Source organism: Camelus dromedarius, chromosome 31, assembly GCF_036321535.1.
Source record: "Camelus dromedarius isolate mCamDro1 chromosome 31, mCamDro1.pat, whole genome shotgun sequence".
In the NCBI taxonomy this organism is placed as follows: domain Eukaryota; kingdom Metazoa; phylum Chordata; class Mammalia; order Artiodactyla; family Camelidae; genus Camelus; species Camelus dromedarius.
The window spans coordinates 8,222,263-8,237,203 of NC_087466.1; the positions used below are offsets into that span (position 1 = coordinate 8,222,263).

The following is a 14,941-nucleotide window of genomic DNA, read 5'->3' on the forward strand; positions in this document are numbered from 1 at the left end:
TGAGGTGATTTTCCACAGAAGGCCCTTGCCCACAGGCGAACACACTTCTTTCCCGCAGAATCCTGTAGTTCAAGGGCATGGCGGGGTCAGATGGCTCCTGAAGAAGCCACAGCCCAGCTTTGGCACCAAGAGGGTGAAGGAGATTTGCTGACAACTGCCAGGGGCCACAATACAGGCTGAGACAAACCAAGGAATGTGCAGAACTATTCAGGGGCCTGACAAAACCCCTAGAAACAGCACTGACTTTAAAGAACGCTGGGGTTGGCATCTATGAAAGAAACTCACAGCCCCTTTCCCTCCAAGGGACCAGAGGGAAGAACATGGCACCATCAGTCAGATGGGGAATTGTCAAGAAAATGAGAGGCAGGTGTGTCGACCGTGGGACCCCCCCCCCTCCCCGCTTCCATGGGCGCGGATGTCTATGCCTCTACAAGTGCAACCATTTCCTGGGATGCTCAGAATGCCCTGGGATATTCTAGAAAGAATGTGGGATTTAGAATGAGGTGGCCCAGGCTTTAAACCCCGGCTCACCACTGGCTGGCGGTAGGAACTGTGGTTGTGTCATGCCCCCTCTCTGAACCTGAGTTTCCTGTCTATAAAGGGAGAGGTAAAAAAAAAAAAATTCCCTATCCTCCTTGTTGAGATAAGACAAGGATCAGACATGATAGTGGATCGGAAAGCACTTTGTACGCTGTCAAGTGCTTTACAAATATAAAAGATTACGAGCATCGCCTGACGACTCAGAATGTGTTCGTCTAGATTTTGCATTACTATTTCTCTACCATCAGTTTTGAGTTCTTTGAAAAATGAGCTGGTTCTTAGTCTATAGCCTCTTAGTTCTCAGATAAATTGCTTTGTTAAGTTTAAAACTGATATATGTATATGCACATATATATATGCATCACCTGCTGAGCTGAGCACTGGGCATTGCGCCAGGCTCTTTGTCACATATTACTGCATTTAACTCCTACGTCAGTCTCTTAAAAATACACGCTATTATTATTGCCTTTATTAAAGTGGTAACAGAAAGCCCTCTGTAAGTGTAAGCTAAATGTCAGACACTGCGCTAAACACTTTACGGGTATTAACACGTGCCATCCTCATGACAAATCTACGAGGTATGCAGTCCCCACGATGTCCATTGTACAGATGATGAAACGGAAGCTTACAGAAGTGAAACAGTTTGCTCAAGATCACAGTCAGGCACAAGTTAGGATATGAACCCAGCTTCTCTGACTCAAAGAGGTAGTTTTAGTAAAATATATGATGACAGAAGTATGTTTTGCTTTTTAATTTTTAAAAAAAGGGGGTGTTATGGAGACACAGAGGAGCATCCCAGCTCAGGCTGGGATGGGATCAGAAAGACTATTGGGTAAGCAGGAGTTAGCTAGGTGAGGTGCACGAAGGCCATGGCCAGAGGAAGGACAGATGGCAGAGAAACCACGCTGCATACGCGGCTCCGGGTGACTAGCATGAGGGCATAAACACAGGGATGGGGCAGGTCACAGAGTGAGAGAAGTTACCTGGGGCCAGCTCAGGCTGCATAAGCTATGTGGGGCTCCTAAGTATGCACTGTCAGAGAAATAGAGGTACAGCTGATGAAACTGACAGGGAGAGGTGAAGTGATCAGCCCACGGTCATACTGCTCCTAAGGGGCTACCCAGGGACTGGGACCCAGGCAGCTCCGCACGAGAAGGCAAGTCTCTAACCACTGCACCACAGTGCCTAATGAAATCTGAGCCTGCTTTACCAACTCTAGAGCCCAGAATCTTTGCCATGATTACACTCAAGCAGCATGCTTTGCACCTTTCTTATTTTTGAATCTGTTCTTGCTCTGCACACACCCTGAAGTGCGTCTATTCTCCTGTGGGGCAAGTCAGCATCAGGGACTGCACTGACCACGCAGTACAGCTGCTTCAGAGTCTACCGTCCTGGTTGCCAGGAAGACTGAAAATGCTTGCACCATCTCCTTTCCAGAGGGATCACTGCTAACAAAATTCACAACAAAAATCTCAGGCCAAGTCATCCTTCCCTTCATCATAAATTGCTATAGGAGAGGAGGGGGGAAAAAAACCCCAAAACTCATTAGGTTAATGGGAAATAAATGTCATCCTGCAATTTCACATTTTGCAGCACAAAGATTCAAATTTAGATAAAGCTGGTGAGTAATTAACCAATAAATTTAAATGATGTTTAGTGTTGTTGTGGGGAACTCAATCCAAACCTCAATCGTTTCACCATTTATCATCAAGGTAAATTGGTGGGGGCAGTTGTTAAATGTCCGTCATCACAGAACTCTCCAAGCACTTTAAAGATATGATCTAAAAATCTTATTAGGGGATAACCAAGCCACCTCACAGATGGGGAAATTGAGGCCTGGAGAGAGAATGTGTGTAGTTGAAGGCTGCACAGCAAATGAGTGGCAGATCTGTGCTACCTGATAACATCATGAAAAAAGATGGTCCACAAAAGGACGAATCCAGTTAACTGAACTTCTATCACTATGAAGCAGCCTAGTGTTAGATTTACAAATATACAGGCTTTCAAATAACATAAACCTTATTTCAAATGCACCTAGGCTACTAAGAAACCATACGATCTTGGGCAATGTGCCAAACCTTTTGAGCCTCACTTCTTTCATGTATGTGAAGAAACTAATAACCCCTGTTCCACAGACTTGTTGTGAAAATTAAATGAAGTATGCTGGAAAAAAACACGGTCAAGTACTTATCTTAAAATTTATGGATAACCACTAAAAGACTAGAAATATGGTTTTTAGCTTTAGAATCAGCAATAGAACTAAAAGGATCATAGAAAACATCAATCTATCCAAAAGCAGGGAAAAAATAAAGAAAGAAGCAAAGAAAAGGGACAATAAGCCAACAAATACTAAACACAAAGGAAGAGAAATAATTTCTAATATATTAGCCATCGTATAAATGTAAATGAATTAAACTCTCCCATGAAAAATTAGAGACTAAACTATTGCATTAAAAAGTATCTAATTGTGCTCTACACTGGAATTTGACACAACACTGTAAAATGACTATACCTCAATAAAAAAATGTTAAAAAAAAAAAAGTATCTAGCTGTTTAAAGGACATACACACATACATACACACACACACAGAAAGGTTGAAAATGAAGGGATAAAAATGTCTTGTAGGAAAACTAACTTAAAAGAAATCAAACACAATAAAATAAGGGAAAAATAATTCATAGAGAAAAGAGGGACCCATTATATAATAATTAAAGGAACAATCTACAATGAACCAAGGAGATAAAGCAATAATCAACTTAGATGCATCTAAAAATATAACCTCAAAATATATAAAGAGAAAACTGTAACACAATTATAAGCAAAACTTAACTAAACCATGATCATAGTGGGAATAGGACTCTCTCAGAAACACATCAAGAAGACAAAAACCAAAGTTAACAGGCAGTGATTTTAATGTAATCATATTTTAACTTTTCCTTTATGGTTTATGTTTTTATATTTGAACATAATATTTAAATCACAAAATTAACAAGCTTGATCCATTTGCCATCCATTAAGAACCCTACACTTAAAAATAGCTAGATTCTTTTTCAGTCAAACATGTGTTAAACTTGATCATGAACTAGAGCAACTAAGAGATCTCAACAATTTCAGAGACATTCTACTATGTCATTGAGTTAAAAACCAAAAGTAAAAAGTTACTCCACAGAATCCTAACGTTAGTAAACTTAAAACTCAATTTCTAAATAACTTTCATGTTAAAGGAGAAAATCAGAGAATATGACAATGCACTCAGCACATAAGGATGACACATGCTAAGGAAACACGCAATTCAAGATAAATGTATTATTTTAAATGTACTTTAAAAAATATTTAATGAAACAAGAAACATTTAAAATGAGCCAAAGTATTCAACATCAAAACTAAAAAGAGAACAAATGAGTAAACCAAAGGAAAGGAGATGGAAAAAGAAAGAAAGATAATGACAAACATTACTAAATACAAAACAGGGAAACCACAGAACCAAAGCAGTTTCTTTCAAAGAATTAATAGACAAATCCTCAATAACACTGATCAACAACAAAAACCTCAACATTATTTTGATTGAAAATGGGACAATCTGAGAGCAGTAAAATTAAAATCATAAGACAATACCATGAAAAAAACTATATGGCAACCTATATGAAAAGTCAGATGAAATAATAAATATCTAGGAATATATCAGTTACCAAAATTCACTCAAAAAGGAAGAGACTAATATCTGAATGGTGTTCAATTATGATTACAGAATTTCAAGATAATAATCAAATGTTCACCCTACCTGCTGAAAGAAACTAGGTTTATAAGCAAGATGAATCAAGAACATGATTGAAATTTTATAGAAACTGTTTCAGACATAGAAGCAAACTCATTTCATGAGGTTAGTACAATACTGGACTCAGAAAGTGTAAGAAAACAAAATTACAAACCAATCTTACTTATGAGCCTAGTTTCAAAAACTCTGAATGAAATGTTGGCAATTCAAAAGAGCAGTGCGTGAAACATATATGATTAACTAGAGTTTATCTGGGAAATTTAAGCCAATAATTTATATCTAAATTATAACAGACTACATTAATAGATAAATGAGACAAGTCATAGGATTATGAACAACTGCAGAAAAAAGCATCTGATAATATTCAACAACCAGGCATTATTCTTTTTAAATATTAGAAAACTACGAGCAGAAGAAACTGATGAACCTGATTAATTTGCCTGTCAAATATACACTGCAAATGTCATGTAAATGGTGAAGCTCCAGCAGCATCCCTACAAAGGAAACAATGCCTACCATCTCTTCTACCATTCTGTCTTACACTGGCGGCCCAAGCCAATGAAATAAGGTAAGAAAAAGAAATAAGAGCTCTAAAACTTAAAAAAGAAGAGGCAAAACTATTCTTATTTTGAAATGGCAAAACCGTCTATGCAGAAAAACCAAAGGAATCTACAGGTGGAATATGAAAAATAATGAGTTCAGCAAGTTTGCTGGACACACAGTTAACATATATCAATAATATCCCCATGTACCACTATAACTAACTGAAATGTAGAATACAGAACAACAGTCTATTCATGATAGGCATGTAAACCACAAGATTCTGAGAAATAAATCTAACAGAAGAGCTCAAAACTTACATGGAAAATAGTAATAAAACATAATAAATATTATTTTATTTATTATCATTATAAATATTAATTTAAAGTAAAATACATTTATGAAAGTCATAAAAACATGAAGAGATATAGCACGCTCATGAATGCAATGGTTCAACATAAAAAAGTATGTCACTTGTTTGCAAGTAACTTGCAAACCAATGCATTTGAAAATCACATCAGGCTCTGTTATAGAATCTCAGTAAGAAGATTAAAGGATCATGAATAGAAAAGACAATTTTAAAGATGAGAAAGATAAGCTGTTTATAAGTCATCAAAACCCAGCCATTAAGACCACATGGTGCAGGAATTGACAAATAAACCAATTAAACAGAATACGCAGCCCATAAGCACAGTCATACATATATGGAAACTATAGAAAAAATTACTCATGAAATAAACAAAGATCATCTATAATAGGAACAAAATAGATTCCTACCTCACACATACCAAAATATAATCTAAATGACCTAAACATCTAAAAACGTCCAAAACTTTAGGAATTTTCAGAAATACAGCAAAATATCTTTATGAACTCTGTTAAGGAAAGAAATCTTAAAAGCAACAACCATAACTGATTAATATGACTACTTAAAACACTTTTTATTATCTAAAAATATTATGAAGAAAGTAAAATGATTATCCACAGAGTAGGAGATATTTGTACAATACATAATCAAAAACAGATTAGCATCTTGGATAAGGATCATGAATGATGAATACAAAAAAAAAGGAGACGACAGAAGACTATAAACAGGCAACTCACATAACAGAAAGCCATAATAAACATGAAAAACACCACCTCACTAGTAATGAGGGACAAGTCGTACAATCTGACACTCATTGACTGTTAAGGAGTTTTAAATGTCTGAGAGTGCCACGTGCTCGGGGGGATGTGGGGAAACAAACACAAATGCCGGTGACAACATAAACTGCCACAATTACTCTGAGGAACAATTTGGGCTACATCTAACAATTCCCGAATGGCACTTTCCAAAGAGCCAGGAACTCCTCTCCCAGCTACACACCCTGCAGAAACGCCTTCCCACGTGCAGTGAGACACAGGTAAGAATACACACTGCAGTTCTGCGTCTCAGAATGGAAGCAGCTAAACATCCACCAACAGCAGAATGAATATGGTGTGGCAGTTATAAGGAATGGATTAGAGCTACATGTATTATCATGGACTGAACTCAAAAACAGCATGCAGGGGGACAAAGCAATGTGTAGAATCATATGAACTGTACACTGTTAAAGTTCAAATATACATTCAGGGAATTACACCCTTCAACGTCAGGATAATGGTCCCCTCTGGGAAGGAAGGTAGAAAAGACCGAAGGATAGAGGGATGGGAGATTAGGAACAGAAACTGAGGGCCCACCAACTTTTTGAAATGTTCTGCTTCCTTAAAAATGTCTGAATCAGATGCAGCAAAACGTTAATTTATGTGAACCCTGTACTCCTGGTGCATAAGCATCAATTACGTTATTTGTTCTACTTTTCCATGTATTTGGCAAATGTCTTACTAACACATTTAAAAAGCATCAAATGTGATAAGTTATTTAAAGGTTCCAGCTTGGTGACTAACACAAAATTGGCATTTCATTCATTAGTTACCTTTCCTTTGCACGTAAAATTTTGAATTTTAGCAATATTTATAAAAACCTTTCTTTACTGGATTACCTTCTCTCTTTTCTTAAACGGACCATGCTGGGTAGAATGCAACCTCCTCCCAGTGATTTCAGACTGTCATTCTAGAATGAAATATTGGGGTGTGCGCTCTTGTGCTGATGCCAAAGAGAGAGTAACCTCCATGGCTCTGCACTCAGTGGCCTCCCACCTGCTTGGCTGAAAAACCAGAAAACCCAGAGAAGGAAGATCATATGGTTCTCCCAATGACGCTCTCAGCTTCCAAGTCACTCTCATGGTAGCAGTAGTTCTGCTCTAGAATTCACTCATTTAATCAATTAAAAAATACATAGTGAGCACCTATTAGTCTGAGGCCTTGCTGCCCCGCAGGACTATTTGGAAGGGGCCCACTTTCCTCTGCAAATAAAAGGAACAACCCTGGGGTGGGGGGGAGGCGTTACTGACAGCAAGATCATTGCTAATTAATAGACAATGAACAAATGTTAAGCAAATACAGTAAAACAAACAAATGCTCCTATGATACTTGAAACCACAGGAGTCCAGGCACTGCTCTGCTGTGTCAGGGTTTCAGCAGCAGCACGTTCAGGGAGAGGAGTATCTGGGGGAGTGGCCCTGGGCTCTGCTGGCTGCTTTATTTACAGGAGCAGTCCTCTGCAGAGAGGAGGCTGACTCTGTCCTGGAGGAATGCTTGATAATGTCTGGAGACATCGCTGGCTGTCACAACTCGGGGGTTTGCTTTTGGCATTTAGGAGGTGGAGGCCAGGGGTGCTGCTCAACATCCTCCCATGCCCAAGACAGCCCCCCAGCCACCACAACACAGAGCGATGCAGCTCAAAGCACCTGTGGCGCTGCAGCTGAGAACCCTGGTACATAACAGCGAGGGCAACAAGCCCACAAGGCTCTGTTCTCCAGAAGCTCGGAGCAGTCACTTAGATCACCCTAAGCCACATAGCCAGAGTGGCCCCACTAGGGCTTAAAGCTCCATTTGCCAGACTCTGCCTCCAGCCAAAGTCTCGCTGTCATGAGGCCAGCTGTGAGCCCAGTGGCCATTCACAGTCACCCCATCAAAGTGAGGGCAGCCATCACTCCCAACTCAACAGCAGCTGGAGGCAAGGTGACCTTGGCTGTCACTCGTGGCTGGACCCACTCTCTTTATTCTCAAGGGTCCTCCCGAGAACCCTGCTGTGTGTAGACCCTCCCCTGCCCCAGTAGGTCCCCTCTGAAGAGGCAGTGAGTGACGGCAGAGACAGAATTGGTGGAGAAGAGGGCTCTTGGGAGAAGCTGGTGGAGGCCGGCTGAAAGGTCTAGCCCTGGCCTGTCCTGAAGACCACTCCCCACCCTGAGTCCTTGCTCTAATAGGACCCAGAGGCAGGGATGTGCTCCCCCAAATATCTGCCAGTGTCTCCCTCTTACCTGATCGCAAAGGGTTCCAATCAAGCCTTCTAAATCCTGCTTCTCATGGAGGACCATCTGCTTCTCCTCATACTCCTGCTCCAGCTGCATTTCCAACTGGCGGAGCTGTGGGCACAAAGGGCAGATGCAGGCACAGGATGAATGAGCTCCATCAGGACAAGTCCCATGAGGCAGGGACCCTCTGGGGGCTGGTGGCAGGGGATGTGGAGTTCACAGCCCCTTGTCCAGTTCCACAAAGGCTGATGTAGCTGTTCGGAGGGGGTGTCTCTGTCAAAGAACTCTGGAGCCCAAAAGCTCGGGAGCCGGACAACTCTGGGGAGAGCTGGCCAATTATGGGGAACCCCCTGCCATTCCCTGTGATGTCCCCACCCCCAGTTCCCTACCTCTTTCCTAATACGTCTTCTTCCTCCGCCATGATCTGGCTTGAATATTTACAAGTCTTGGTACTCTGACTTTTTAAGACTCTGTACAACATTATATCCCAACATTTCAAAATGCATTCACCTCTCATTAAATATAGTATGACACAGCAAAAAAAAAAAAAAAAGTCGCATTTGAGAATATTTGGTGTTTGGATTGTGTGTTTCTCCCCAGAATTCCTATGTTGAAATCTTAACCCCCAACACAATTATTTGGTAATGGGGCCTTTGGGAGATGGTTAGGTTTAGATGAGGTGATGAGGGTGGAGCCACCACGTGAGGATTGGAGCCCATGTAAGGTGAGACACCCCAGAGCATGCTGTCTCTGTCCCTGTCTCTCGCCCCTCACTGTTGAGGACACCATGAGAAGGCAGCACATATCCACAAGCCAGGAGCAGGGCCCTTGCCCCACAACAAATCTGCCAGCACCTTGACCTTGGACTCTTCAGCCTTCAGAACTGAGAGAAATCAGTGTTTACTGTCTAAGCCCCAGGTCTACGATATTCTGTCATAGTAGCCCAAACTGACTGAGACCTATGGCTACGAGCAACTCATGCAATTTACAGTCAGCTCTGACTTCTCAGTAATCACCCACAAAGAACCCACAAGGGTGGGTGCCCACCATCACCGTGCTCTGCACACCTTCTCTCCTCCCAGACTCTCCCATGTGTGGAGCCTCGCCCCTTCCTCCCCGGCTCCATCTTGTGCTATCAATGACTCTATTTCACAGGTGGGCAAACTGAGTCAGATGTCCTCAAGCACAGATTTCTAAGTCAACTGCTACTGAGAACCGTTAGTGTTCCGTCTCCTGGCCCAGCTCTTCCGCCACACCGGACAGCCATCAGCATTCCCACCTACGTCGCTAACAATTGATTTCCTGCCGCGGTGAGAGACAGACCAAGCAGAGCAGTTGCTAGATGTGCAGTCAACGTTAGCATCTGCCATGGGAGGAAAACACCCTTCTCTGACCTCCTCTCCCCCATTATAAATCTGTCCATGGAAAAGCCTCACGAGGGCCTGGGTCACATCTCCAGCACATCAGGATCCTGGCTCAGGGCACTCATGCTGCTCTGAGGCCCTCTTGGAATGCACTAGAAACGGTGCCACCTTCATGTGCGGGCACACAGGCAGGGGCTGGGGGCTTCCATTTCTTGACCCACGGAGAGAAAAAAAAGTACTGATTGATGGTTGTTTCAAAAGAAACTTCATTTTCATTTCAAAACCTCCTTTTATAAGTGAAAGACACTAGGAATTCTGCTCATACTTGCTTAAAATGAAAACTGTGAAAGCTGAAATTCATTTAGAAGAATATACAAAATAATTAAAACTCTATACCAAGCAAGGTAAAGTTTTCTGGAGTCTGTCCGGTAGAACATTCCCACGTGGTGTTCCCAGGTATGCTGTGGGTGTGCGGGGGACGGTGGGAAGTCCATGCTAGGATAAGTGTGAAAATCACTGAGTTAACAGGTCTTGCATGCAGGACTTATCAGAGCCTTTGGCAGGTCCCTGTGCAGGAAGCACTAAAGGATGAGATACTGCCCAAAGTGGACTTCTGTCAAGTGCTTCCTAAATGGCCTTCCATAGTCCAAACATTTGCAAAATAAAAAAAAAATTAAACCTAGTTATTTTGGTTAAGAAATTGGGCTTTGGAGTCAGATAGACCTAAGTTCAAGTCCCAGCTTGGCTACTTCCTGGCGAGGTAACCTGGGGGAGGCCACTTCACCTTTCTGAAAGGCTACTCGGCCCTTTCTGGAGATGCACAATGTACACGAGGCTATGAAAGGCCCAGAGAAGTCCTGCAAAGCCTGTTCAATGACACTTAACCTAAAGCTTCGCAGCAATCCCACTTTAAAGATCCATCTTACATTCACATCAGTGAAAGCTTCCACACGGATGTTTGTCTAGGCACTGGTTAAAATAACAGAAAATCAGAAAATCCTAAATGTCCAATGACAGTAGACTTGTTGAATAAATTAGAGACCATGCCTACGGTGGAATATTTTTGAACATGTAAACTAGATCTGAATTGACTGATATGGAAGGAGACCCAGGACAAACTTCCAAGTGAAAACAGTAGGTTTCAAAATCATATGACCCCACCTAGGTAAAACGGTATCTCTACAAACACGTATGTGTGGTACAATGAAAGAGAGAGATGAAAGAACATGGAAAAACAGGAATAATGATGGAGTCCCGGAGGCAAGGTTTCAAGAGTTTGTTTACTTCTTAAACACTGTTTGAAATGTCTGCAAAGACCTTGGATAAAATGTAAGATCTGCAAGGCAAAGAGCCAGAAAGGACTGGTCCCCTTCTTGAAACACATAAATCCTCCCCAGGGCATCAGTCACATGGCACTATGGGCTCTTGGTAGAAATCTTGGGCTTATTATGCTGGACAGTTCCAGAAGCTTCCAGAAGTTTCAGAATCATATTTAAGACAGGGACTTCTGCTCCAGCACCCTTGAAAGCACCTAGGAAGCTAGGGTCTCAGGTGGTTGCAGAAATAGGCTGTCCCCAGGCCCTGGAATTGCCCTCACTCTAGGGAAGAGACAGCAAGACTGGACCTGCCGGGACGCAGGGGCACAGCTGTGCTCGCGCTCACATACCCGCCTCTGGCAGGACTGGCGGATGTCCTCCAGCTCCTCCTCCTTGTCCTCACGGTCCTTCTGGTGCATCTGCTTCATCCGCTCGATCTCCAGCTCGAACCGCTGGCGGAGCTGGGGGCAGCAAGGACAGCGTGTGAGGGTGGCCCACACCAACTGCATCACCCTTAGCATTTCAGCTGCATTTTCATCTTTGGAGTGCAATGAGTCAAGTTATCCCCTCAGGCACAGGGAGGGCAGAAGTGGTAGGTAAGTAGCCCAAATGCTGCCTCTAGCCCTTCCAAGGGTCATCACAAGCGTCACTAATCAATCACACTCTTTTCCATTGAGTTCTGATGTAACCTCGGAATCCTTCTCAACACTCTTAAGATGAAATGAATGTCAGCCCTGGAGCAGGCATCAGCGGTGTTTTTTAGGTGGGTGGATAGGTGATAGAATCAAAGTTTACGTAGGAAGAGAGGAAATCCTGGAGAGGGAGATAATGTGCTCAAGATGTTCTCTTGACAATTCATTTTGCCTCTGATAAGCAACCTTTCTCTAGAAAACAGCCCTCTTAGAGTGCGCTTGTGAGAACTAACTGAGACAGCCCATGCAAAGCACCCAGGCACGACACCCGGCACAAAGACAGTACTTATTTTTCTTTCCCCATTATTTTGAAAACGGAGAAGAAGGACTATTCCCTCCCTTCCCGGACGCCTGACGTAACGAAGACCTGTGTTCCTGTGAAGGAGACAAGCCTTTTAAATGAGAGCCTCCAAATCCTGCTCAGAGTAGGAAAAGAGCTGAGCATGCTGCTGAAACTGTGTGATCTTATGTAGAAGGTTCTAAAATTGGAGGCAGAAGTCTAGAATCTGGTTCTAGCTCAAAATTTTACTTTCTTGATTTTCATAAATGAGAGATTGACTCAAGTTCTTGCTTCTCAAATTTCATGGCACATTAGAATTACCTGATGCATATTTTAAAATTTTCACTTTCAGAGCTTCACCCTAGACCTATGGATCAGAATCTCTAGGGTACAGGTGCCATGAACCTGGACTTTTGAGCTGTCACTGATCTATACTCCTTCACGCTGTGGCTCACGGAGCAGCACCGGAGCCCAACACCGCAGGAGAGCTAGACTGCACGGACGGCAAGGCTCTGACCATTCACGGCACTGCCCGGCCCCTCTCAGCAAGCCCGCAGGAGGTTCCAACCACTGTCCCTAACAGGGACATTTGGCTGAGGAAAAAAACCTTTTTTTTTTTTTTTTTAAAATGTTGATGATATTCTCTACTATGTAGGAGTGTGGTGAAGAGGAGGAAGAGCAGTGTGCATCAGAGCCCCTCCTGCAGTTTCTGGCATAAAGGAGGCACACGTTAGATGCCAATTTCTTTCCTCGCCTCCTTTAAAATGACAGAGGTTATGGGAAGATAATCCAAAATGAGGAGCTTAAGCAAGTAAATAAAATATTTCTTTTTCATTTTTTCCTAGCCTCCTGGACACTCCTGACATCTGCAATACCATTTATGTGTCAAGCTTATATGAGTTAACATAAAATTTCCTGAAAAAAGTGCTTTATTGTAATCAATAAATACCTCCCGGATGTCTACAGCAGCCCAGTGCAGCAGGGGGTTATGGGTGAAGCTGAAGGTGGATGACAGTGTTGAGTCAGCTCTGCCTCCTGTGGACGCAGAGGGTGGAAAACGGGAAGCTGCATCCACTGTGGGTCCCTGAGGTCATGGTAGCACATCTCTGCTTCTGAGCATTGAGTGGTCCCCTCTTGGTATCTTCAAGAATTAACACGATTTTCCAAAGTGCTTGCTTTACTCTTCACCCTGGGCTGCCATGCGGTGCTGTTCTGTCGTCTATGACCCTTAACGACCTACACAGATAACCCACCTCCTTTGAGAACCTTCAGAGATTCAGAGCTGGGGTTGGGGGAAGCTAGGTGGTTGACAAGGCTCCGATTTCACTGTACAGATGAGGAGACTGGAGTCCAGAGAAAACAGGGGGCTTCCCAAATGTCACACAGACACCATCTAGATGTGACCATCTTGCAGTTCCTTAAATGTTACTCGACTTTCCTGCCTCCAGGCCTTTGCACGGGCTGTTCCCCCAGCCTGGAACTCTCTTGGTCAGCCAACTCAGACTCATGCTCCAGCTTTCAGCTTCAGTGAATGTCACTTCCACCAGGAAGTCTTCCCTGACTGTTTCCCCAACCTTTCTCCCCAAACCAGATCTGCAAGTTAAACTTTGCCATAGCACTCAGCATGACGATAAACTTCCAGAGAGCAGAGCTCACATCTGTCTTGTTCACAGCTGTATCCCTAGCATCTGCACTGTGCCGGACACAAAGTAGGTGATTAATAAATACGGGTTTGACTGAGTAAAGAAACCCTGTATTCTGAACTGTTCTAGCCTCTCCCTCCACGCCTGCCACACCCATGTCTCAGTACTCAACAGGCTCCATCCCAAAAGAGGGGGTGGTGAGTGAGAAGCAAAGGCCGCCACCCCAGGCTCCCCTCGACCTCCAACCCCATCATCCCCTTTCACCAGAGTTGCTCAGAGCTTATCCACTTTACATATTCATGCTGCCTGGTCAGACCTTCTTGAAAAAGGAGTTCCAACCTCAACACCACTTAGAATAATTACCCCTTTATGAAACTCCTTTTAGAGATAAGCACCAAGAAAAGACTTGTTTCCCCTTGAAAAACTGGTTATTTTCATCTTAGGGATGATAAAAAGCACGTAACTCACATTTCCTTTTTCTCTCTGGCCACCAGGAATTTTCGAGCTAAAACTATTACGTGTGTAAGAGTGTATGTTGTGCATGTCTGCATAGTAATTCACCATTCCATCCTTCCTTAGCACCGACTTTAATTTGTGTCTTTCTGGTTTGGTTTGTTTTATTTATATTTTTTCTATTTTATTATGCATACATCTTATAAGCTGCTTTGAATCCTTTGTGGAATGACTGGGCAGATAAACAAACAAGCAGACATAAAATATTCATCTGGCGCTTCGCTGAGGGAACTGGTACAACAGTATTTGATTCCTGCTTTGTTCCCCTTAGTTACGCTGCATTTTCTAAAGATTCCCATCCCAACCTTCCTGGAGGCAGGTATTCAAAGCCCTGTGGAGTCAGACGGAGCAGACTCCAAGTCCCATCCCCGCCACTGTCTCCCCGCCTCAGCTTCCACATCTGTAAAGTGCAGATAAGACTGATAACTGCACATCGATTTCTCATGCAGATTCATGAGGTGATATATGAGGAGACCTTAGGGCTGAGTCCGGTATCTAGACAGTGCTCAATAAATATCAGATCCTGGGTCAACAGTTATTTGCTGAGTACCAACTATGTACCTGTTCTCATTCTAGGCTCTGGGAATGCTCTGATAAGCCAGATCAACCAAAAATTCCTGCCTTCCTGAAACTTATACTCTAACGGGGGAGAGACGCATTGAGCACATTCTAACAACACTAGCGAAGATGACGGCAGCTGCTACAAGGTGGGGGGGTGGGAAGTGAATGTGGCGTGGGGTGGGGTTGTTTTCAAGAAAGAGATCAGGGCGAGTTTCTCAGAGGAGGTGACATGGATGCTTGCAGGATGGGAGGAGTGGGCTAGCTCATAAAGGATCTGAATGTCAGACTGAGGTGTTGTGAGGCTCTCTGGAGTACTAGGGA

The 14,941-nt window shown here is 43.1% G+C and overlaps 1 protein-coding gene across 2 annotated transcripts in view; it reads right to left on the reverse strand.

The window, feature by feature from the left end:
- MYO18B (myosin XVIIIB) overlaps window positions 1-14,941 on the reverse strand; it is a 198,572-nt gene that overhangs the window by 80,718 nt on the left and 102,913 nt on the right. For both annotated transcript variants that reach the window (XM_064481117.1, XM_031442942.2), the window contains exons 29-30: window positions 11,282-11,392; window positions 8,258-8,362 (exon numbers count right to left, since the gene is read on the reverse strand). In XM_064481117.1, the coding sequence (XP_064337187.1) occupies window positions 8,258-8,362; window positions 11,282-11,392 (216 nt within the window). The remainder of the gene's footprint in view (window positions 1-8,257; window positions 8,363-11,281; window positions 11,393-14,941) is intronic.